General features: G+C 37.6%; 1 protein-coding gene across 2 annotated transcripts in view; it reads right to left on the bottom strand.

The window, feature by feature from the left end:
- The window catches only part of AR (androgen receptor), a 168,021-nt gene that overhangs the window by 74,719 nt on the left and 66,342 nt on the right, over window positions 1-26,960 (bottom strand). For both annotated transcript variants that reach the window (XM_004275797.3, XM_049704591.1), the window contains exon 2: window positions 3,273-3,424. In XM_004275797.3, coding sequence (XP_004275845.1) covers window positions 3,273-3,424 — 152 coding nt within the window. The remainder of the gene's footprint in view (window positions 1-3,272; window positions 3,425-26,960) is intronic.

Below are 26,960 nucleotides of genomic sequence, written 5' to 3'. Positions count from 1 at the left end.
TAACTCCCTTATTTTACAGACAGGGAAAACTGAGGTCCAAAGGGGGAAAAATTCTTATCCAATGTCACACAACTAAACCCCCACTGAGCCCCTACCCTGCTCATGGATATCACCTTCCTTTGACTTCCTGGTCTTTTTGATAGCATCTAACATGCCTTCCCCTTTTACCTCCCCACTCATCTCACCCACCCACCACTAACTGATTCTCTACATGCCTGTTTCAAACCCACAGACCATCCACTCAAATGCGCTTACACACACACACATACACAAACACATTATTTCACTAAGTTTCCATCAAGCAGATTTTAGTGGTTTTTATCCCCTTGACCTATTACCATTATTTTTTAATCTCAAAATATTCAGATCCTTCCCTGACTAGCCTCACCATCACCCCGAACTCCCAGCATTACTGACAACGAGAAAATGTGGGGCTCTCTTCTCTTCTTCCTCCTCAACAGGAAAACCTGGCTAGATTACAATCGACTCTGTGCTGAGCCTTGCACCAATGACAGCATTAAAGCTTCATGGTTTATGAACTACCAAAGCTAGAAATGGATTTCTGTCTGACATGCCAGGCTTTTAAGTCTTGTACCTGTGCCCAGTCCAGAGATTTCCGAAACCATGAATAAAGTGGTAATCAACACTCTGAATACTCCATCTGAGCTTACTGACAACGACAGACAAATGAGGAAGAAAAGATTTGTGCTCCCACTCCCTCCAAGACAGGTGGAATTCCAAGTTTCAACAAGGAAGATTCACAATCACCTTCAGAAAGGCCATTTGGGCAATAAAGACGCATTGTAAAAAAAAAAAAAATCAATAAATGTTCTCTGCAGGTAATAAGACAGCCCCTTGCCTTCAAATAGAGATAATAATGGCAGTAAACTCCAGCTACCAAGCTTTACAGATGGGAGGTGAAAGAACACACCAATAATTGTTTTTTGCTTTGTTTCATGTTTTTTCTTAAACCACATTCTCCTGTCCCTCAAAGGGCTCAGGACTGGAACCTGTGGTTCACATTCCAAAGGAACCAATGGGCTCCATAGTTTTGCAATGAATCCACTGGAGATTTTAATATTTCAAGCAGTTAAGAGCATTTGGCTCCGTGAGTTCATAGAGTCTCATTTTCTCAAATAAAATATCACCAAGTTTCCCTAACAAGTGATTCTAGGGACTGAAGAATTTTGAGACCTTGCTGGATTTCCAAGTGCTCAGTAATATGAGTGATTACCCCTCCCCCCAGCTTCCTTGTTCTCAAATAGTCCAAGATCCACATAATAGCAGAGCTCCTCCCAGGCAGCCCTGCCAGCTGCCCTTCTGCCTGCCTCCCTCCTTCAGCCCTAACTTCCTCAGAAAGCTCCCATGTGGAATAGTTATGACAGAAAAATCTTCCCTTTCACAATATGGTTGATCATTCCCACTGTTTTCGAAAAGCAACAATATCACGACCCAGATTTGTAAAACCCAAAGGCAGCATCAAATACAATCTAATCTATCTGACTATTGAATTTGCTTTTTGCTTGCTTTCTTGAACTCTTTTCCCATATAATATGGCTGCTATTACTGTGGTGCCTGGGCTTACTGACACATTAGCTCTAGATGGGTGCTATGGTTCATTCTCTGCTCTATAGATAGGGCCTACCTGATGACAGGGTATGGGGAAGAGACAGGTTCTCACTGGAGAAGGTGGGGTGATCTGAAGTGTTTGGAGCTACTCCTCATTTCCTTTTCTGACAGCCATTCTTTTGTGAGTACTCTTAAGAAAGGAAGACACTGCTCTCTGTCTCTTTCCAAACTGCCTACGCCTAGGCACTGGTGCCCTGGACTTCATACTGTCCAGTGTAAGCAGTAGTAATGCGCCACTCAAGGCTATGGGTGGAACATGCAGCATATTTTCATTAATACTAAATGCTAGCTGTCTCCTTGTTGCCTGGGGGACTGGAAGAAACAAAATAGTTTTCCATTTTATAGGTATTCCTGCCATCTGGCTAAAATGGTGACAAGGTAATCATCATTCCAATTGGCTATCAATAGGGAGGCCAGTTAAAGGGCACACACTTTCTACCTTTTCTCTAGATGCCAAGAACTCTATGGTGCTTCTGCTGTCCTCTGGTGGGTGTCATCATATTCCTGCTGAAAGGTGTGGCCTATATACCTGCCACTTTCAAGACTGTCCTCAGGGATTGTAGCCTTTATATAAGGAAAAGCTGTCTGTTTTGATTCTGAATTGGAACTCAAAACTTCTAGGCCAGTGAGAAGGAAGAAAAAGGTCTTGGCAGGATGTACTTCCTTTGTGGAAAATGGAGGCAGAAGTAAATAGTGGTGTTTAGCAACTGGGTCTGCTCCCAGAGCAGAGTATCTCTGTCTAGAAACTGTTCATCAGTGTCCCTTTGAGAAGAAAGCCCTTAGTACAGGATGTGGAATGAAGTGGATGGGTAGGAGGCTTAAGCCCAGGGATATTGGGAAGGAAGGAGGCACTAGTATATATAGGAGGTATGGAAGTGTGAGTTCCTCCTGTAAGATGCAGCCTGAGCACCTCTGGGGGCTAAGCAGACATTAATTGTTTTAAGTTAAATAATATTAAGGAGCCAGGGTTTGAGCCCACTTAGCCAAATATAAGATGCAACTTAGCTTATGGTTCTGGACCAATGGACAGGGACTGAGGACAACTCTCTGGAGAGAATAAAAATGTTTCATCACTTTGGGTCCTTATCTACCTAGGAGCTATTAATGCAAAGAGGCCCCAAGGATGCAGCAGCAGGAGGGAGCAGGTGCATAGACTGATGGTCTGCTGAACAGTGAGAACACTTCCTTTCTGGGGCCGAGGCCAGAAAGCCTTCACGAAGGAACAGTTTCGTATTCACCACAGAGAACAGGCTGGGGATTCAGTTGGGGTTTCTCCACTTCTAACCTCTCTAATAAGGACAATTTTTTCCCTCACTAGGCAGGAGAATGGAACACAAGCAAGGAGGAAATTAAATCTTTTCAAATCATTAATTTTTCTTTCATTCCTAGGACCCACCAAGCTCCAAGCACCAGCTGGGACCACCTTCATTGCCTACATTGCCTATACTACCAAGGCTGCCAAAGCCAGGGGACCAGCAAGTATGAAAACTGACTTTTTTTTTAAGGCTCTTAGGTTCTTTGAACCAGCCCTGCCAGTTACCTTGTCTCAGAGATGATAAAATCCTGGGTCCTGATAGACTGGTGTCTCTTTTTAGAAGATAAAGCAGAAAGGGAAACAGAAGTTAGTGTCCAAGACCCTTTACCTTCAGCGGCTCTTTTAAAGAAGACTTTGCAGCTTCCACAAGTGAGAGCTCCATAGTGACAGCCAGAAGCTTCATCCCCACAAATTAGGCAGGTCTTCTGGGGTGGAAAGTAATAGTCGATGGGCAGAACATGGTCCTTGGTAGTCTCCAAACTGAAAAGACCCAAGAGGAACAATGCAACACATGTCAGTACTTGACAGAAACAGGAGGGTAGAAGTCTGAAGTCTTCAGCAGTAAAGTGCACATGTAAAATATTATTTATTGCTTAACTGAGTCAGGGCGAAGCTGAATTTTCCTTGGACTTCTCCTAGGGATTATGTATGTAGGGTTTCCTGTCATGTGGACAGAGCCCTTTTGAATCCTGTGAAAGGATGTGAGAAGTTCTCTGGAATCAGCCAATCTCATGGGCTATGTCTACATGAGGGAAGGATGAAGGCAGAAACCTGAGGTTAAGGTCTTTAACTTAAGTTGGTGGTCAGGAAACAATTTCAGAGTAACTAAAGGGTATGTACTCAGCCCTAAGACCTTACCTTATCCAAAGGGAGACCTATGGAAAAACCAGACTAAGCATCAAAGCACTTTGATGTGCTTTGCTCTAGTTCTCTGAGCCTCACTCTCATCTGTAAGTAGGAATAATTATCACCCATCTTACCGAGCTACTTGTGTGAGTGGAGGTATGAATTAAACAAAAGTATAAAAAGCGCTTGAAATGAATACAGAAGTGAGGGATCATGATTAGTATTATCATACCAGTCTTCTTTGGTCTTTTTTCCATTCCCTCACTTTCTTTAGGAGTCTATCTAAATCACATGTAAATCCCCCACCCACATTCTGTAACATAAAGTAGCAGAATCCCTATGCCAGATTTTATTGTGAAATGATGCACAATGATGCTGGAAACCTTTCAGGCAACCATCTCAACACTTAGCCATTAGAATACTCAGGTTCCTTGGGCTAGGATGGAGCTTCACAGGTCACCTAGTTTAACTGCCTATCTCCAAGAGGATCTGTGTCTGTGTCCTTCCAAGTGGACTGAAGGAGAGGGCCAGAAAGCCAATCCTAAAACCTTAATGGAAAGGTAGCTCTTAGTCTCCCATGGTAATTAATTCAAGTTTAAACAAATGGAACATGGTTCGTACTACCCAAAGGTCAATTTTTTCCTCTTCTATGTCCTATGTCTAATCATTAAACAAAACGTAATTAACTTCTTGGGTAAATCTGCCACAGATAGGTGACAACTGCATATTCTCTCATCCACAGGAATGCAGCCACCATTTTTATGAATACTTCTTTCTTACTAAGCAAAGAAAGGAAGGAAAATAAGCCTGTTCACTGTGTTGGGTGATTTCAACTCCTCAAAACAATTCTGTGAGACATTTTTTTCTCATTATTATATCAGATGAAGAAAGTCAGACTCAGAGAAGAAAAGCTCAAAACTATTTGACCTAAGCCCAGGACTCTCTAACTCCAAATCTAACACAATTTCCATTATCCTATTGTCTTCTCAGTACTCACCTTCACTTTCTACCCATGACTCTTTGGTTATACTCAGCACAGTCATCAGAATACCAAAAGAGAATGAAAGGTTATCCTTCTCTCAATGCTCAGTGAGCAGCCCTGGCAGGGCAAGAGCAAAGAAGGCTTTCACTCAGGCTACACTTGACAAGCACTTTATCTCTAAGACACAAATATTAGCTTTTATTCACATCCCAAGTACAACAGAAAGCACTCAGAAAGTTCTGCTCATATGCAAACCCAGCAGCTGATTATGGCGGCCTATCTCTTCTCCCCATAATCCTTCCCTTTCCTACCTTAACTGGAAAGCCAGCAGGAGTCTGCCCACCAGACCAAGACTAGGAGGGCCACAGGTTCCACAGGAAAAGAGCTCACTTTCCATAAACAAATGGGAGAAAAGCTAAGAATGTCATTCCTTTGGCTAAAAATGTCATTTCCTTGGGTAAAAATTGTGCCCCCATCCTCATTCATGAAACAAAGAAAAGACGCAGAGGCTTTTTGCTATTGTTTCTTTGTTTGTTTTAAAGTGTCTTAATCTTCTTCTTACATTTTATGACTTCTGTAACTAATACAGTTAAAATCTAAAGGACATGTATTAAGGCACTTTATGTGCCAAGCTATTTCATATATATCATCTCATTTAATCTTTATAACAACCCTGCCAGGTAGTTCTGTATCATCCCTATATTGTAGGAGAGGAAGCTGATGCTCAGGAAAATTAAGTAAACTTGTTCAAGATCACTCCTATAGTAAGTGGAAATGCCAGGTTACCATCTGAGGTAAGTCTGACTACAAAGTGTGGATTTGTTACCAATGGCTAACCATATTATGAGACTGAAGGTCTAGATTAGATAAGTTGATTCAACTCAACTCCTAGCACCTGGCCCTATGGACCAGGTACAGGGATAAGTGCTGGGGATATAGTGATGATCAAGATATTATCCTTGCCTCTAAGCAACTTGCTATTTAGTAGAGAAGAAAGACAGGAAGCAAAGAACTGTAAAATAACATAGTAGATGATATAATAAAGTAGAGTGCATATTGCTACAAATGAGAAAGTACCTCAAAGACAGAAATGCATTTTGAAAGGTATAAATGTATATATGTGTATATATGAATGAAATGATGATGGTAATGACAGTAATTATTATTATATGATTGAAGAGTAAATATTAGATAAACAAAATGAGAACCTGCATAAAGTAAATAAGTGGTCTTTTTGGAAAGATCCTTTAAAAATAGAAATTTTCATCCATACTAAAATTTAAAATACAACACAAATTATTTAAAAGAATCTAATTAATCAAATTTATAATCAATACTTAAAGACTGAAGAAAGTCATCATTTTATTTATTAGATATGAATTTAATAAAATACACCTCACACAAAAATAGCTATAAAGGAGGTGGAAGAGTAGGAGAAATAATGAAGGCAATTTTAGAATTTGAATTTTTCCTAATTACAACCCACTTTGGCTAGAGGCCTGAGATATTTCCTGACCTTACCAGGCCAGTCTCTGCCTACCTCCTCCCTCCTCTCTCTGGCAAAATGATTTGGACAGGATTCCCACTGACCCTGGCCTAGTGTGAACAAAGGGCACATTGCAGTGACTCATGGACTGATTGATCTTCTAGCACTGGAAATGAGAATTACAACTGCAGTCCCTCTCCCAGGTTTGTGTTCTAGAGAAACTTGTGCACATTTGTACCAGGAAGCATATGCAGAAATGGACATACCAGCTTTGTTTATAGAAGCAGAAATGATAAACATCCACTGAGAGGAGAAAGGATAAATAAATTATATCATACTCATTCAATAAAGTACAATTCAGCAATGACAAGGAACAGAATATATCTAAAAATAGGCGAATCTCACAAGCTAACGTTGCATAAAAGACAATTCATAATAGCATACATACAATATGATTCCATTACATAGAGTTTGAAAAGAAGCAAAAGTAAACAATATGTAATTTGGGAATATATATATGAAAAGACATAAAAATGCCAGGGAGTGATAAACCCCAAATATAGGACAGTGGTTATCCCTGAGGGGAGGCTGTGGGGTAATGATATAAGGAAGGAAGATACAAACTGATTTATGCATTAATTTAAAAATATTTATTAAGCACCTGCTACACATCTGGCACCATTCTAGGTCCTGGGGTTAGTTAAACTAGTGAACAAATAATAGTGTTAATGTTCTCATTCCTTAATCAGGGCTCATGAGTGTTTGTTTTATTATTATGCTGTATAAGTAACTTGCATGTTACATGTATTTTGTATGGCTATAACAGGACACAATAAAAAAAATTAAAAGAAAAACCTCAGGAGTTTCTAACATCTCCCTACATAAAATTCTAACTGCAATCACGGCAGAGGTTTGCTCTGAGAATAAGTAAGTGCAGAATTTGAATGCAACATTGTGTTTTTTACCACCTCCCCTGTGTTATGTGCTCACTTATTATCCCAGTGCTGGGCATTCAGTTTTATGAAGTCTGAAGCAAAAGCCCTGCCACATAGCATGGAAGTTTTCCAAACAAGAACATGACTTGCTATTCTCCAATGGTTTCACAATTAATTAAATGAAAGTGGTTTACTAGAAGCTATAGGCTTACAAACGCCAGCTCAACCATGAGTAAGTTGGGTTCAGAAACCCTTGGCACCCAGCTGTAATCTCAGTCTCTCTCTCTCTCTCTCCCCTGATCTCTCTCTGTCTCCCTCTCTTTCTCTGTCTTTCTTTCTCTGTTTCTCTGTCTCTCATACTTGAGGATACTTTAGATCCCTTAAGGGGTCTGGCTAATTTAAGCAAGTCCCTCAGTAATTGTGGAACCAGGATGAAATGTAAAAGTCACAGACCAGTTTTCCCTGTTTGGGAGAGAATGTAAACTCAGCAGGGCTTTTGAGCCAGCCAGACCTGGGTTAATATCTTGCCTCCACCACTGAACCTTGGGCCCAGTAATTAGGCTCTCTGAGATCAGCTTGCCTCATCTGGAGAGTGGGGATATTTTCTACCCTTGAGAGCTTTTGTGAGAACTACATTGAATAACAAATGTTAAGTCCTTCCCTCTATGCTGCCACATGGTAGCTGCATTATAAGTCTAGAATGTCATTACCTTTTGTCTTACCATAAAAAAGGGAAATGTCTTATAGTCTTAAAATAAAAAAGACCATCCTTCTTGGCTATACAGTATTCTTAGGGAAAGGTAAATATAGGTGGAGAGAGAAGGAAAAAAGGCTAGATGTGTAAAAGTATAACATTTTTGTACATACCTCTGTACTTTTCAAACAAGAAGGGATTTAGGAAACCACCAAACATCTTTACAGAGCATCATATTTTTCCTGATGTTGAGTAATTAAAAAATATTTTTATTAATCACATTGTGGAACATAATGAAGACTTTAAATGAATTTTTAAGATAAAAATCAAAGAGTTCAAAGTTATTTTCTCCTCATAGATCACTTGTGCCTACTTCTTTGGGGGTATAAAGGATATTTCAGTAGAAAAATTGGCAAAGTAATGATATAAGACTTGTAGCTACGTTTCCCCTGACAGCCTGAGATTCTAAATTTGATAACTGTCTGTCCAAGAAGACAATCATGTTTTCTTTTAAAAGTATTACCCGAGCTTATGTCATATCTCTCCAATTCTCTTTAATGATGCCCTTTGTTGAAGTGGGAAGGTATACAGGTACAACATCTGGTTTTCATGGTCATATCTGCCACTTTCTAACAGAATGACCTTGAACAAGTCATTTTGCTTAAATTTCTTCACATGCAAAGTGCATAAAGAAATATAGAACTCATAAGACTGCTATGAAGATTCAGTGAGATGCTGGAGGTAAAGCAGCTCACACCATTGCTGAGAAGTAAGTTGGGATTTTGAGAGAGATGACTTTGAATCCATAGAAAGTATTACCATCTTAACAATACTAAATCTTCTCACATCAGGACTCAACTCCACACACCAGCTAGTCAGCACCAGCACCAGACTCTTGGGGTCACAGAGGCAGCTGCACGAGGGCCCAGCCCTCCACATCCACAGACCAGCACCAGCCCTGGGACCCAACAGGATCTGAAGCCAGCTATACCAGGGCCAAGCCCTGCCCACCAGGGGGCTGGCATCAGCCCCAGGAACCCTTGAGCCACACAGCCAGCTGAGTCAAGACACAGCCCCACCCACCATCAAGCCACTGCACAAGGGAGGGCCTGGCAGCCAGCCAGGCTGGGAACCAACACCACCTACCAGCATTCCTACAGTAGTCAGCCCTGCCACAAAAGAAGGGCACATGCATGCACAAGGGGGCACCTTCAGAGCATATATCTCTGGTGAACAGAGGGCAGTGTGCTGCTGGGCCTCAGAGAACATCCTCTATATAACGTCACTTCTCCAAGACTGTGAAATGTAACTGATCTGCCTAATAAGTAGAAATAAAAACAGAAAATAGGCAAAATGAGGAGACAGAGGACTATATTCCAAACAAAGGAACAGGACAATACCTCAGAAAATGAAGTAAATAAAATGGAGATATGCAATATATCCAATAAAGAGTTCAAGTTAATGATCATAAGGGTGCTCAATGAACTTGGAAGAAGAGTGGATGAACAGAATTTTAACAAGGAGATAGAAAGTATAAGAACCAAACAGAGCTGAAGAATACAATAATTGAAATAAATAATACACTAGAAGGAATCAACCGTAGATAAGGTGATACAGAGGAATGGATCAGCAAACTGGAATACAGAGTAGTGGAAATCACCCAGGCTGAAGAGAAAAAAATAATTTAAATGAGAACAATTTAAGAGACATATGGAACAACATCAAGTGTACTACCATTCACATTATAGGGATCCCAGAAGGAGAAGACAGAGGGAAAGGGGCAGATAACTTATTTGAAGAAATAATACCTGAGAACTTCCTTAACCAGGGAAAAGAAACATACATCAAGGTCCAGAAAGCACAAAGAGTCCCAAACAAGATGAACTCAAAAAGGTCTACACCAAGACAGACAAATAAAATGGCAATAGTTAAAGAGAATCTTAAAAGCAGCAAGAGAAATAAGCAATTAGAAAGACTAACAAGACTATCAGCTCACTTTTCAGCAGGAAATTTGCAGGGCAGAAGGGAATGGCAAGATATATTAAAAGTGATGAAAGGAAAAAACATACAACAAAGAATATTCTCCCCAACAAGGTTATCATTCAGATTTAAAGGAGAGATAAAAAGTTTCACTAACAAAAAGAAGTGAAAAGAGTTTACTACCACTAAATCCACACTGCAAGAAAAGACCATTACTAGAAATATGAAAAGTATGTGATAAAAGATTTCATTGGTAAAGGCAAAGATACAGTGAAGGTAATAGATTAACCATATATAAAACTGGTATCAAGGTTAAAACAAAAGTATTAAAATCATCTATATCTATCCACTATAGGTAAAGAATACACAAAACAAAAAGATGTAAAATATGATATCAAAAACATCAAATGTTTGGGGGGGTGATAAAAATGTAGGGTTGTTAGAATGCATTCAAACTTAAGAGATGATCAACATCAAATCGTTATCATTATATATATATATATATATATATATATATAAAACATAAGATACACATGCAAAAAAGAGAAATTCAAACATAACACTAAAGAAAGTCATCAAATCAAAAAGGATGAGAGGGGCTTCCCTGGTGGCGCAGTGGTTGAGAGTCTGCCTGCTGATGCAGGGGACACGGGTTCGTGCCCTGGTCTGGGAAGATCCCACATGCCGCGGAGCAGATGGGCCCGTGAGCCATGGCCACTGAGTCTGCGCGTCTGGAGCCTGTGTTCCGCAATGGGAGAGGCCACAGCAGTGAGAGGCCCACACAACGCAAAAAAAAAAAAAAAGGGAAGAGAGAGGAAGAAGAAGAAAAAAAGTGCAAAACCCACCAAAAAACAATTAACTAAAGGGCAATGAGTAAATAATTACTTTAAATGTAAATGGATTACATGCTCCAGTCAAACGATATAGAGAGAATGAATGCATTAAAAAAAATAAGACCCATATATATGCTGCCTACAGTAGACTCACTTCAGATTGAAAGACACACACAGACTGGAAGTGAAGGGACAGAAAAAGGTATTCCATGCAACTGAAATGAAAAGAAAGCTAAAGTACCAATACTTTTATCAAACAAAATAGATATTAAAAAAATATAATGAGAGATGACTAAGAACATTAAATAATGATAAAGGGATTAATTGAACAATAAAATATAACAATAGTAAATATATATGCACCCAATATAAGAGCACCTAAATACATAAAGCAAATATTAACAAACATAAAGGGAAACACTGACAGTCACACAATAATAGTAGAGGGCTTTGACACCCCATGTATATCAATGAAAATATCATCCAGACAGAAAATCAGTAAGGAAACACAGGCCTGAAAATACTCATTAGATAAGATAGACTTAATAGATCTATATAGAACATTTCATCCAAAGGCAGTAGAATACACTTTCTTTTTAAGGGCACATGAAACATTCTCCAGGATAGATCACATGCTAGGCCAGAAAACAAGCTCAATAAATTATGAAGACTGAAATCATATCAAGAATCTTTTCTGACCACAACAGAATGAGGCTAGAAATCAACAAGAAAAAAAAAAAAAACACTGGAAAAAACACAAACACATGCAGGCTAAAAATATGCTACTAAACAAGCAAAGGGTCACTGAAGAAATCAAAGAGGAAATAAAAAATACCTGAAGAAAGATGAAAACACAATGATCCAAGATCAACAGGATACAGCAAAAGTATTTTGTAGAGGAATTTTTATAGTGATAGAGATAGAAACCTACCTCACAAAAACAAGAAAAATATCAAATAAACAACCAAAACTTATACCTAAAAGTCCTAGAAAAGGAAGAACAAACAAAACCCAAAATTAATAGAAGGAAATAAATAATAAAGAACAGAACAGAAATAAATAAAATAGAGATAAAAAGACAATAGAAAATATCAATGAAATAAAGAAATGGCTCTTTGAAAAGATAAATAAATTTGATAAACCTTTAGGCAGACTCATCAAAAAAGAAGTAGAGAGGACTCACATAAATAAAATCAGAAGTGAAAGGAAAGATACAACTAACACAACAGAAATACAAAGTATAATAAAAGATTACTATGTATACTTATACAAAAATAAAATGGACAACCTAGAAAAAATGGATAGGTTCCTAGAAACATATAATCTCCCAAGACTGAATAATGAAGAAATAGAAAATATGAAGAGACCAATTAACAATAATAAAGTTGAATCAGTAATACAAAAATCCTAACAAAGAAAACTCCAGGACCAGACGGCTTCACAGGTTAATTCTTCAAAACAGTTGAAGAAGATTTAACATCTATCCTTCTGAAACTATTCAAAAAACAAAATGAGGAGCAAGGAATGCTTCCAAACTCATCATATGAGGCCAGCATCACCTGGATACCAAAACCATACAAAGATATCACAAAAGAAGAAAATTACCTGCCAATATCACTGATGAACATAAATGGAAGAATACTCGATAATATATTAGCAAACAAAATTCAACAATACATCAAAAGGATCATACACAATAATTAAGTGAGGGAGTTCCCTCCCTGGTGGTCCAGTGGTTAGGACTCCATGCTCTCACTGATGAGGGCTCGGGTTTGATCCCTGGTCAGGGAACCAAAATCCCACAAGCTGTGTGGCATGGCCAAAAAAAAAAAAATCAAGTGAGATTTATCCCAGGATACAGGATGGTTTGGTATCTGCAAATCAATCATTGTGATACACCACTTCAGAAACTGAAGGAAAAAAAAATCATATGCTACTCTCAATAGATGTAGAGAGAGCATTTGACCAAATTCAACAACAATTTATGATTAAAAAAGTGGATCTAGAGGGAACATACCTCAACATAATAAAGGCCATATATGACAAACCTACAGCCAACATAATACTCAATGGTGAAAAGCTAAAATCTTTTCTTCTAAGATTAGGGACAAAACAAGGATGCCCACTCTTTCCTCTTTTATTCAACATAGTACTGGAATCCTAGCCACTGCAATCAGGTAAGAAAAATGGGTAAAAAATACTCCAAGTTGGAAAAGCAAGAAATAAAGCAGTCAGTGTTTGCAGATAACATGACACTATATATAAAAAGTCCCAAAGGTGCTACACACACACACAGAACACTTAGAACTAACACTAAATTCGGTAAAGTGGCAGGATAAAAAATTAAGATACAGAAATCTGTTGTATTTCCATAAGCTAATAACAAACTATCTGAAAGAGAAATAATAAAAAACAATCCAATCTACAATTACATTAAAAAGAATAAAATATCTAGGAATAATTTTAACCAAGGCTGAAAGACCTGTATACTGAAAACTAAAAGATACTGATGAAATAAGTTGAAGTCAACACAAACAAATGGAAAGATATACCGTGCTCAGGAATTGGAAGAATTAATATTGTTAAAATGACCATACTCCCAAGGCAATATACCATTTCAAAACAATCCCTATTAAAATACCAATGGCATTTTACACAGAACTAGAAAATATAATTCTAAAATTTCTATGGAAACACAAAAGACCCTAAATAGCCAAAACAGTCTTGGGAAAGAAGAACAAAGCTCTAAATATCATGTGCTGTAATTTCAAACTATACTCCAAAGCTACAGTAATCAAAACAGTATGGTATTGAATCAGTGATACAGAATAGAGAGTCCACAAATAAACCCACACTTCTATGGTCAATTAATGGAGGCAAAGGAGGCAAGAATATACAATGGGGAAAAGATAGCCTCTTCAATAAACAGTGTTGGGGAAACTGGATAACTATAGGCAAAAAAATCAAATTGGACTACATTCTCACACCATATACAAAAGTAAACTCAAAATGGATTAAAGACTTAAATGTAAGATGTGAAATAACAAAATCCTACATGAAAACAGGCAGTATGCTCTTTGACATCAGTCTTAGCATTATATTTTTTATATATCTCTTCAAGTATGAGAAACAAAAGCAAAAATAAACAAATTGGAACAAATGGTATCAAACTAAAGAGCTTTTGCACATCGACTGAAACTATCAAAAAAAGAAAAGATAGTTTATTGAGTGAAAGAAAATATTTGCAAATGATATGTCTGACAAGGCGTTAATACCCAAAATATACCCAAAAGAACTCACACAACTCAACATAAAAAAAAACACAACCCAATTAAAAATGGGCAGAAGACCTCAGTAGACAATTTTCCAGAGAAGACAAACAGATTGCCAACTGTCACAGGAAAAGATGCTCAGCATCACTAATCATCAGGGAAATGCAAATCAAAATCACAATGAGACACTACCTCACAACTGTCAGAATGGCTACCATCAAAAAGACAACAAAAAACAACTGTTGGCAAGGATGTGGAGGAAAGAGACTCCTCGTGCACTGTTGGTGGGAGTGTATTTTGGTGCAGCTGCTAGGCAAAACAATGCGGAGGTTCATCAAAAAATTAAAAATAGAACTGCCATCCAATTCAGCAATTCACTTCTGGATATTTACCCAAAGAAAACAAAAATACCAATTCAAAAAGATATATGTACCCTATGTTCATTGCAGCATTATTTACTATAGTCAAGATATGGAAGTAATCTAAGTACCCATCCATAGATGAATGGATAAAGAATATATGGTATACAACCACACACACCACAGTGGAATATTACTCAGCCATTAAAAATGAAATCTTGCTATTGCTGACAGCATGAATGGATCTAGAGGGTATTATGCTATGTGAAATAAGTCAGATAAAGAAAGACAAATTCTGCTTGTTTTCACTTATATGTGGAATATAAAACATAAGAAAGGGACTTCCTTGGTGGTCCAGTGGGTATGACTCCATGCTCCCAAGGCAGAGGGCCTGGATTTGATCCCTGGTCAGTGAAGTAGATCCCACATGCATGCTGCACCTTAGAGTTCACATGCCACAAGTAAGAAGTTTGCATGCTGCAACTAAGAAGCCAGCATGCCACAACTAAAAATCCCATGTGCCGCAACTAAGACTCAGTGCAGTCAAAATAAATAAATAAAAAATATTCAAAAATAAATAAACAAAACTTAGAAAAAGAGTGTAGTCCTTGGTTATAAAAATAAATAAATAAAAGACAAGAAAAGCAAACAATAAAAACAAAACAAAAAATGACTTATAAAGAGAAGAAACATGTGGTTCCCAGATGAACAGGTGTTGTGGGATGAGGGGAAAGGTGAAGGGGTTGAGAGGATCTAAACCTCCAGTAATATCATAAATAAGTCACAACAATGTAATATGCAGTACAAATAATTTAACAGTTTTGTATGGGACAGATGGTTACTAGACATCATGATGATCATTTCACAATATATACAAATGTCAAATCATTATGTAATATACTTGAAACTATATTAACTATATTTTAATAAAAAATAAATAAAACATTAAATCTTCAGATCAATGAACATAGAATATTATTAAATTGATTTACACCTTAAATTTATTTCCATAGTGTTTTATAGTTTTTTGTAATTGAAGTATAGTTGATTTACAATATCATATTACTTTCAGCTGCACAGCATAGTGATTCAGCATTTTTGAAAATTATTCTCTGTTATAGGTTATTACAAGGTAATGGCTATAATTTGGTATGCTTTACAAATCCTTGTTGCTTATCTACTAAACACAGTAGTTTGTATTAGTTAATCACATGCTACTCATTTCTCCCTCCCCTCTTTGGTAACCACACTTTTGTTTTCTACACCTGTGAGTCTGTTTCTGTTTTGTATATACATTCATTTATATTATGTTTTAGATTCCATGTATAAGTGATATCATACAGTATTTGTCTTCTTTTGTCTGACTTATTTCACTAAGCATGATGTATTCTAGGTCCATTCATGTTGCTGCAAATGGCAGAATTTCATTCTTTTTTATTGCTGAATAATATTCCTTTGTGTGTGTGTGTGTGTGTGTGTGTGTGTGTGTGTGTGTGTGTGTATCACATCTTCTTAATCCAACCATCTATTGATGGGCACTTGGGTTGCTTCCATGTTTTGGCTATTGTAAACAGTGATGCTATGAACAGTGGGATGCATGCCCCTTTTCAAATAACTTTTTTCATTTTTTCTGGATATATACCCAGGAGTGGAATTTCTGGATCATGTGGTAATTTTATTTTTAGTTTTTTGAGGAAATTCCACACTGTTTTCAATAGGGGCAGCACCAATTTACATTCCCACCAACAGTGTACAGGATTCCTTTTTCTCCCCATCCTCTCCAACATTTGTTATTTGTAGACTTTTAGATGAATGGTCATTCTGACAGGTCTGAGGTGCTATCTCATTGTTGTTTTGATATGCATTCCTTTAATAATTAACGATTTTGAGCATCTTTTCATGTGTCTGTTAGCCACTTGTATTTCTTTGGAAGAATGTCTATTCAGGTCTTTTTCACATTTTTTATTGGGCTGTTTGTTTGATACTGAGTTGTATGAGCTGTTTATTTGCTTTGGATATTAACCCCTTGCTGGTCACATCATTTGTAAATATTTTCTCCCAGTCCGTAGGTTGTCTTTTTGTTTTGTTGACAGTTTCCCTTGCTGGGCAAAAGCTTTTAAGTTTAATTAGGTCCCATTTGTTTATTTTTGCTTTTGTTTCTTTTGCCTGAGGAGACCAATCCAAAAAAACATTGCTGTGATTTATGTCAAAGAGTGTTCCGCTTATGTTCACTTCTAGGACTTTTATGATTTTCATTTTTATATTTAGGTCTTTTGATTTTTTTTTGCATATAATGTGAAGGAATGTTCGAATTTCATTATTTTACATGTGGCTGTTGGGTTTTCCCAGCACCACTTGTTGAAGAGATAATCTTTCCTCCAGTCTATATTCTTGCCTTCTTTGTCATAGATTAATTGACCATAGATGTTTGGGTCTATTTCTGGGTTCTCTATTCTGTTCCATTTATCTACATGTCTGTTTTTGTGCTGGTACCATGCTGTTCTGATTACTGTAGCTTTGTAATATAGTCTGAGAGGGTAATACCTCCAGCCTTGCTCTTTTTTCTCAAGGTTGCTTTGGCAATTTGGGGACTTTGTGGTTCCATATGAATTTTATAATGATTTATTCCAGTTCTGTGGAAAATTTCATGGGTACTTTGGTAGGATTGCATTAAATCTGTAGATTGCTCAGGATAGTATGGACATTTTAACAATATTAATTCTTCCAATCGAAGAGCACAGGATATTTTTTTCATTTCTTTGTATAATCTTCAATTTCCTTCATCAATGTTTTATAGTTTTCACAGTATAGTTCCTTCACCTCCTTGGTTATGTTTATTCCTAGGTATATTTTTCTTTTGATGCAATTTTAAATGAGATTTTAAAATTTTCTGTTATTTCATTATTAGCATATAGAAATCCAACAGATTTCTGTATATTAATCTTGTATACAGGAAACTTACTGAATTAATTTCTTGGTTCCAACAGTTTTGAGCTGGAGACTTTACAGTTCCATATATAAAGTATCATGTCATCTGCAAATGGTGACAATTTTACCCTTCCAATTTGGATAACTTTTATTTCTTTTTTTTGTTGTTGTTCTGATTGCTGTGGCTAGGACTTCCAATATGATGTTAAATAGAAGGGACAAGACTGGGCATCCTTGTCTTGTTCCTGAATAAGCAGGAAGGCTTTCAGCTTTTCACCACTGAATATAATGTTGGTTGTGGGATTGTTGTAAATGGCATTTATTATGTTGAGATATTCTCCCGCTATACACACTTTGATTAGAGTTTTCATCATGAATGGATGTTGAATTTTTTCAAATGTTTTTCCTGCATCTATTGAGATGATCATGTGATTTTTATTCCTTCTTTTGTTTTGCTAATATTAATGATTGATTCGTGAATGCTGAACTATCCTTGCATTCCTGGAATAAATCCAACTTGATCATGGCGTATGATCCTTTTTATATATTGTTGGATTCAGTTTGCTGATATTTTGTTGAGTATTTTTGCATCTATATTCATCAAAGAATTGACCAATAATATTATTTTTTGTAGTCTCTGTGTCTGGTTTTGGTATCAGTGTAAAGGTGTCCTCCTAGAGTGAATTTGGGGGTCTTTCATCCTCTTCAATTTTTGGGGGTAGTGTGAGAAGAACTGGCATTAATTCTTCCTTATATGTTTGTAAGAATTCACCTATGAAGACCTCCAGTCCTGATTTTGTATGCTGGGAGTTTTTTTGCTTTTATTAACAAATTTAATTTCACTTCTATCATTGGTCTGTTCAAGCTGTTGTTTCTTCTTGATTCATTATTGGCAGGTTGTATCTTTCTAGCAATTTGTCATCTTGAATAAAGATGTTTTTCTTTCTTCCTTTACAATCTGGATGATTTTTACTTTGTTTCTTGTCTAATTTCCCTGGCTAGAACCTCCAATACAATGGTGAATAGAAACGGTGACAGCAGACATCCTTGTCTCGTTTTTGATCTTACAGGGAAAGCTTTCATTCTTTCACTCTTAAGTATGATGTTAGCTGTGGGTTTTTCATAGATATCCATTATCAGTTTGAGTAAGTTCTCCCCTTTTCCTGGTTTTTTGACTGTTTTAATCATGAAAGAATGTTAGAGATTTTGCCAATGCTTTTCTGCATATATTGAGATGATCATGATGCCTTTATTCTCTTAAATATGGTGCATTATATTTATTAGCCAATTTTCCAACCTTACCTTCCTGAGATAAATCCCAATTTTACATTCTTGATATAAATCCTACTTGGTCATTATAATCCTTTTTATTTGTTGCTGGTTTGCTATTATTTTATTAAGGATTTTTAAAAAATCTATATTCAGAACTGATATTGGTCTCTAGTTTTTGTTTTTTGTTTGTTTGTGTGTGTGTGTGTGTGTGTGTGTGTGTGTGTGTGTGTGTGTGTGATATCTTTGGTTTCGGAGAACCACAGAATTTGGGGGGAAGTGCTTTCACTTCTATTTTTTGGAAGTTTGTGAAAGACTGGTATTAATTCTTCTTAAAACATTTGATAGAATTCACCAGTGAAAACATATGGATCTGAGTTTCTCTTTATGGGAAGTTTCTTTATTAGTAATTCACTCTATTTACTTGTTATAGAACTATTAAGGTTTTCTATTTCCTCCTGAGTCAGTTTGGATAGTTTGTGTCTTCCTGGGTATTTTCCATTTCATCTAGGTCATGTAATTTTTTGGCATACAGTTGTTCGTAGCATTCCCCTTAAATCCTTTTTATTTTTTAAGGTAGGTAGTGATGTCCCCACTTTCATTGCCAATTTTGTAATGTGAGTTCTCTTTTTTTCTCATAGTTAACCTAACAGTTTGTCAATTCTGTTGATCTTTCAAAGAACCAACTTTTTATTTCATTGATTCTATTGATTTTTTTCTATCCTATATTTCATTTATTTCTACTTTAATCTTTATTAATCTTCCTTCCTACTTTCTTTGTTTATATTTTGATCTTCTTTTTCTAGTTTCCTAAAGTGGAAGGTTAAGCTATTAAGATTTTTATTCCTTGTTAATGTAGGTGTCTTAGTCTGTTCTAGCTACTATAACAAAATACCTCAGATTGGGTGGTTTATAAATAAAAGAAATTTATTCCTCACAGTTCGGGAGGTGGGAAATGTGAGATCAGGAGGCCAGCATTGTCAGATGTATGCCCTCTTCCAGTTTGCAGACTTCTTGTTGTATTCTTACATGGCAGAAGGGCAAGCAAGCTCTCTGGGGCCTCTTTTATAAGAGCACTAATTCCACTCATGAGGGTGCCACGCTCATGTTCTCAGTACCTCCCAAAGTCCCCAACTCCTAATACCATCATATTGGGCATTAGGATTTCAACATTTGAATTTACGTGGGGATACAAATATTCAGCCATAGAAATAGGCATTTATCGCTATAAATTTCCCTTTAAGTACTGCTTTAGAGTATCTGTATCCCCTAGGCTTTGTTATGTTACAATTTTGTTTTTATTCATCTCAAGTATTTTCTTTTTTTTTTTTTTATTTGCAGTACGCGGGCCTCTCGCTGCTGTGACCTCTCCTGTTGTGGAGCACAGGATCCAGACGTGCAGGTCCAGCAGCCATGGTTCATGGGCCCAGCCGCTCCGTGGCATGTGGGATCTTCCCAGACAGGGGCATGAACCCGCGTCCCCTGCATCGGCAGGAGGACTCTCAACCACTGCGTCACCAGAGAAGCCCTCAAGTATTTTCTTATTTCTCATGTGATTTTTTTTTGTTTGACCCACTGTTTATTAAGGAGTGTGTTTAATTCTACACAGTTGCGAATTTTACAAATTTCCTTCTGTTATTGATTTCTAGTTACTTCCATTGTGATCAGAGAACATACAGCAGTTTTACTTGAATAAATTTTCCTCAGATTTGTTGCAAGCCTTTATTTCCTTTCTAGAGATCTGGAAAAGTTCATTTTCACAATTTTTGCTAGTGTGTTTGTTGATTTTAAGAAAGGGTAGATTTATGTCAGTATTCACTTTACCATTCTAGAAGCCTTGTTTTCCAAGTCAGGTTATATTTTGTATGATACAAGAATCAGCCCTCCCCCAATACACACACACTAATCAACATCATACATCATGAAGGGGAGAAGACGAGGTTGCTCATACTCTTCATTCATCCATTCAAAAATTCATACTATTCATACATTATGAAGAGACAGCTCTGCTACATGGTGGTTATGTAAAGATGAGGAAGGCATAGCCCCTATCCTCTAAGAGCTTTCATGGGCTCATTTTGGGCTATGACAAGTGCCTGAATGGTTAATGCAAGGTATAGAAAGAGAAATATTGTAAAAGGGGCCAAGATGCTGATTACTCTAGAAACAGAAAATTGTGTGTGTTGTCTGAGGGGTTTAGGGAGTAAAGCCCACCATGTACTAAATCCTATTACTAACCAAACTAGGTGTTTTACATACTTGTCAAACATTTAGAATAGATCAGATGCCCATGTCTCTAATACATACTCAAGTCTAAAACCTGACATTAAGAGATTGCTTTGCACAATACACAATGATGAATAGAAATATACATGTCACTATGCATCAGGCAGTTATAGGCCTACTGCTGACTTCCATTTTCCTGCAGTTTTTATCACTGACAAACATGCTAAAAGAGCAAGACTTTTATCGGTGTGCCCCACCAAAATGACAGCTGTCCGTTTCCCCTGAAATCACTCTCAGAAATGGGTCTGAACAGTGAATCCTTACTACAGTCATGTCCTTGTATCTCCCAAGCTACACCTGCTATATTCTGTGAGCCAAAATCTTTCCAATGGCTTCTGAGCCATCAGAGCCAATTGGTCACATAAGAACTAGCCAGATTCCCTTCTGCAGTGTCATCAAATCTGAGGACTGAGAGCCGTTTCCACATTCTTTGTTTCCGGAATCCATTGCCAAGAAAGCAGGAAATGAGAAAACAACTTGATTTTAATTTACTTCTTAAACATTATTGGACCAATATTTTCCTTACATCCTCCTTTGGAAATCTGATACTAAAAAGACTATTTACTGAGAACATACTATCTGTTAAGCACTGTTGACAGTGCATAATCCTTACAACTACTACTGCAGGGTACGTAGAATATCTCTATTTTACAATGCAGAGCCAGAGGCATTGAACAATTTCTTCAAGATCACACAGCTAGTAAAGTAGGAGAGTCATGACTTGAATGCATATCTGGTTAACTCCAAAACCTATGCTTTGTCCACCACGCTATCTATATGATGACCAACATTCAACAGTCACTCAGCTATACTCCAGAACCCTTTGAAAAGATGGTAATAGCATTAAACAGTATAGCAGCCCCCAAAATGGATTTCATCCATTATGGAACTACCCTGTTGCTAGAAAGAAATCAGCAAATATTTATTGAGTGCCCTACTAGGTAGTAGGCACTGTGAGAGGCACTTAGAATACATTAAAGACCCAAAGATACAAATATTGCTGTCTCCTATCCTAAGTCTGAGAAAATTTACTGTCATACAGAGCAAAGGTTACAGCACCCATTTTACAAATGAGGCAAATGAAGCTCAGAGTAAATGGTGTTTTCTAGTAAGTTGCATTGTCACAAGAAAAAAAAAGAAAGGCTTTGGGGGTAGAGAGACTTGGGTTTGAATCCTGCTATTACTGATCACTAGCCATGTGATGTTGGCCACAAGATGAACCTAACCTCCCTACCACCAGTTTCATTATCTACAAAGTGGGGAAAATAATATACCAGCCTCAAAGGAGTTTTGTGACAAATGCATCAGATAATATACAGAAAAAGGCCTGGCACACTTAAAATAAATGATCATTTATCCCCAATTTCCTCATGCCATCCCAACTTCTCCTTGGGACTAGAGTCCAAGGCATCTGACTCCTAGTCCAGTGAGCTCTGAAATACACCATACTGCTTCCTCCTCTGTCAGACACTACTGGTTAAGGCAGAAAAGCAGCAGCCACTGCTATTCTTTTTGCAAAATTTGTGAAAGCACTGAAAAAAACAACTTTAAAGTCTTTTTGTGACTTTGTCTGAGTCAGGGAAAACACAATGTAGCTTAAGAAATGTGAAAATATTCAGCAAAGTGTCTGAGGGCTTCAGAAACCCAAAGAAGGAAGATAGCACCATGAAAGCAGACACAACAGGGGTAGGAATGAAATGCTGATGAGATTCCAAGCTCAGTCCACAACCAGGAAATCCAAGGTTAGACATTTCATGTTGGCCTAAAGAACCTACAGGATCTAGGAAAACAGTCTCATTGAGACACTCACCAGCAAAAGGGCTTACCCTGCCCTCTTAAACACACAAACAGCAAGGCCTGCCCCAAGGCAAAACAAGGCCAGGTATGAACTTGACACTTGGGAAAGTACTTTGATCCCCAGCATAAAATACTGATTTTGATTGTTGGGAGAGGAGGTCATTGGCAGAGAATAAAAATCCCCTACTCCATCTCATTCCAGTATACATCCCAACATATGGCACAATAATACCAGCTAACATTTACTGGGTACTTATATGTCCCAGCTACCATACTGCACTCTATATACCTTAACCTCATTTACTCTTTACAACAAATGTAAGATTATCCCCATTTTATAGAAGAGAACACTGAAGTCCAGCAACCTTAAGCATTCTGCCCAAGATTCACAGACAGTAAATGATGGCTGCAAGATTTGAACTTAAGTCTCTCTAGCTCCAAGATAAATTATTAGACCATAGTTTCTCACAGGGGATGGTAGTCCCCAATGATTCAACCCAGAAAACTATAAGTCATCTTGGACTTAATGTAATACATTTCCTCAATGTATCCCATGTACCATCACTATCCAGTCCATCAGTGACTACTATCTGTTAATTTTACTACCTAAATCGTACCCCCCCCACACAAATACATACATACACACACACAACTTTACCTTCAAAATAACTGAACTCTCTTATTCACGTCTTTCTGCCTCCTGTCTGATCCTCTCCAATCCACAAATTACACTGTATCCCAGAGGAATCCTATCTAAAATATTTGTTTCTGTAACTTCTCTCCTTAAGAGCTCTCAGAACTCCCCATGGTTTACAGCAGTGGCCTAATTCACTGATGGATCATAATCCCCTGAAGAGCTACTTAGCAATACAATTGACCCTCCATATCTGCGGGTTCTGCATCCACAGATTTGACCAAGCGCAGCTCAAAAATATTCATTAAACAAATTCCAGAAAGTTCCAAAAAGCAAAACTTGAATTTGCTGCACGCTGGAAATTATTTACAAAGAATTTACACTGTATGTACAACAATTTACATAGCATTTACATTGCATTAGGTATTATAAGTAATCTAGAGGTGATTTAAAGTATACTGGAGGATGTGCATAGGTTATATGCAAACACTACACCATTTTATATAAGGGACTTGAGTGTCTGTGGATTTTGGTATCCACAAGAGTCTTGGAACCATTTCCCTGTGGATAGTGAGGGACAACTGTACAGAGATCTGATCCCATCTCTACTTAGCCCAGAGTCTTCTGAATCTGAAGCTACAGGTAAGACCTGAGGATCTGTAATTTTATTAAATGTCTAAGCAATCTCCTTGGGCAGGCACTGGAAACCACTTATCCTACAGGATACAAATTCAAAGCACTAGCTTTGTTTTCAAGGCTTATTTCTAGCTCTTTCTTTCACCACTTCCACAACCTTTTCCAAATGACCTTCCAGCAGTACTACCCTATTTCAGTTCTCCAGCCTAACCCAGCTGTTTAACACCCCTGTGTCTTTGCTTACATTGCCATTCCCTCCAACTGGAATGACCTCATCCTACCCCCATCTGCCTCCCTGGCTGCATCTCAAGTCTCAGCTCAAGAGGCCATCACCTACTCCATGAAGCCCTTCATGACTCTGCATCCCTTACATAGAATATGATCATGTCCCCAACTTGTACAGTTTTCTTTCAGAGCACCTATAATATTTTATACCACAAATTATCCATTTATGTATGTTGTTCCCATCCATCATATGGCCTTCATTGATGAACTTCCAGTGTCTAGCCCAAACACTGCCAGAGAACTTTCTAATCAACTCTCCTCCCTCTTTCTTTGCTCTTCCACTTATTCTTAAGCCAAATAACTTGAAAACCATCAATGCTGCCTTTCAAATAGCATGTTAATTTGAAGGCTAAGATGGACCCTGAACAACTTTTGAGTTCTAATTAAGACACTGTTAACTTATATCAGATGAATGAAAAACTCTTCAAAAAATACCAAAGATTTCACAATATCAATTTTTTCTCCGAGAAAAAAACAGTTATCAGTTTTTTTTATTCTCAATGGAAAAACAACAAAATCACAAATTGGAGCCATGGAGGTAAAATACGGATGAAACTGAAAACATTCTCTTGTCCCGATCTCCCCTTTCCGAATGCCACTTTACCACGGGAGTTATTTTACTGGGGCAAACGTAAGATCAAATACTGTATCTTTGATCAATTTGGAGTCTCTTACTTCTGTAAAAAGGGGAATAAAAAATTGCCCTTGAGTAAAAAGTTGATAAACAAAAAAATAGCAAAATCCTTTAACAAAACTGTAAAGCTCTAAAGACATACTTATAAATTTATATTTTACCAATAAAAGATGGTAAGGGGTTTAAAAAAGAAAAAAAAGATGGCTAGGAACTGGTGCCAAACCAAAGTAAAGGATTAAGTTTTCGGTGCTTTTTCTAAACTCCTGTCATAAAAGTAGTGTTTTTCAATATTTTTCAAAAGAAAGATTACTGTAATTCACTCTATTATCCCAATTCATCTCTCCCTCTCCCTGTTTCTCTCCACTCCCCATAAACAAAAGGGAAGCAGAATTCTGCCCAGCACCACTTGGTGGCCTTAGGAGGTGGCAAGGACTCCTTGCTACCCTCAGTTTTAACAAATATAAACAAGGAACAAGATGATTCTGCAGTTGTGTTTTAAGTCGCAGGTGTGCAACCTGACTTCATGAATTAAACCTCTTATGATAAATAACAGAATTAAGTCATAATTTTAAAAGTAATATTTACTTAAAAGCAAAAAGGGAAAAAGAAAAGCTTCAAAACCAGAGTGTGATGCCCTGTTAAGTATGTCTAATGTGCATTCAAAGTATTGGAAAGCAGGCTATTTTACCGAAGGGCAATGTCACTAGGACACATGGACTTACAATTATAAAAGAAAGTTTTGAAACATAAAGGTGCTCGTGGAAAAGAGTAAAGAGAGGAAACAAAGGCAAGGACACAGAACGATGAGCTGGTGCTTTGAGAGTAAGGCTCTGAGAAATGACTTGGACACTGGCCCCAGGGCTGAGGCAGATGTCTGGCCAACAGTCTGGGGTCCGAGGGAGAAGAATACTTTTGGCAGGGTTTGAGAAGAGGGCACCGCTGCAGCCTCCAAACAAGTCTCTAGTTCTCACTCCTAAGTGGATGTGCTTTCCAGACTTCAACAAGGTTTCCTGAGGAGGACTTGCTCTCCACCGTGTAGTAATGATACAGAAAACCTAAGAGAATAGCACCTACGATGGGGAAGATCCAATATGACCAGTAGCTTTTGCACATATTGCTCTTCAGAGGGTCTTTACTACCACTCCCAGGTTTAAGGTCATTCGGATGCACATCACCAATATAGTACTGCTTGAGCATTTCTCTGGCATCAGAGGAGTGGCCTACATCTTCAAAACTTTCAGTTGCATCTCTACCAGCTTGTTCCGGCAGAACCTCTTCTCCGCCAGGATGCTCTTCTCCATCACTATCCCGGTTTCCGCTGCCAACTTCCTGCAGGTAGACCTCGCGCTCAGCCCTCCCACAATATCAATTTGATCACAATACTGCTCACATCCTGGCTACAAGTTCTTCCTCATATCTAATCCAAATCTCTCAGATATTTTTTCCTTTTGTCCTCAATAGAAATAGAGAATAATTGTTACACACTCTTAGTTTGCCTTATTCTCTTTCTAGATTACAGGTAAACACAAGTTGAACAAAATGTAATCTAGGATAAAACCTGAGGAAGAAAATGTGTCATTCTTGGCATCTTTTTGAACTAGGTAAAAGTGAAGTGGTAAAGAGTTGATGGAACTGTCATTGTTAGATAAATGTAGATAAATATTTCAACTTGATGAGCAAGCTCTTTCCATTCTGCAGAGTGATCATGTGGTCTCTGACACACTACCTTCCTAGTTCCCCTTTGTCATTATGATGAAAAGACAAGAGTCAGCCAGACAGAGCCTGCTTTCCCTTATCCCTGGCCACTATCTACTTTCCTCCACTATTTCTGCTCTGGAATCTGCCTCAGTATAATAGGATAGGAGTTAGGAGCCTGAGATTCCATTATAAATTCTGATACTAACTTGCTGCATGACCTTGGACCAGTTACCCTTTTTCCTAATTCTCAGTTTTCTCATCTTATAAAACCTATATTTGCAAAACATTTTAAGGTCATAAAGCAGGCATATGAATTTATCTCATGTCATCTGCATAGCCACTCTGTGAGGAAAACAGATGAGTTAAGGGAAGTTTGGGGAGGTTAAGTAACTTGTCTAAAGTGGAACAGCTAGAAAGTAGCAGGGTTGTAATTTGAACTCTGGTTTTAATTCCTAATCCAAC

The sequence above is a fragment of the Orcinus orca genome, chromosome X, assembly GCF_937001465.1.
Source record: "Orcinus orca chromosome X, mOrcOrc1.1, whole genome shotgun sequence".
Lineage (NCBI taxonomy): Eukaryota > Metazoa > Chordata > Mammalia > Artiodactyla > Delphinidae > Orcinus > Orcinus orca.
This window is presented reverse-complemented; position numbering and strand designations above follow the sequence as displayed.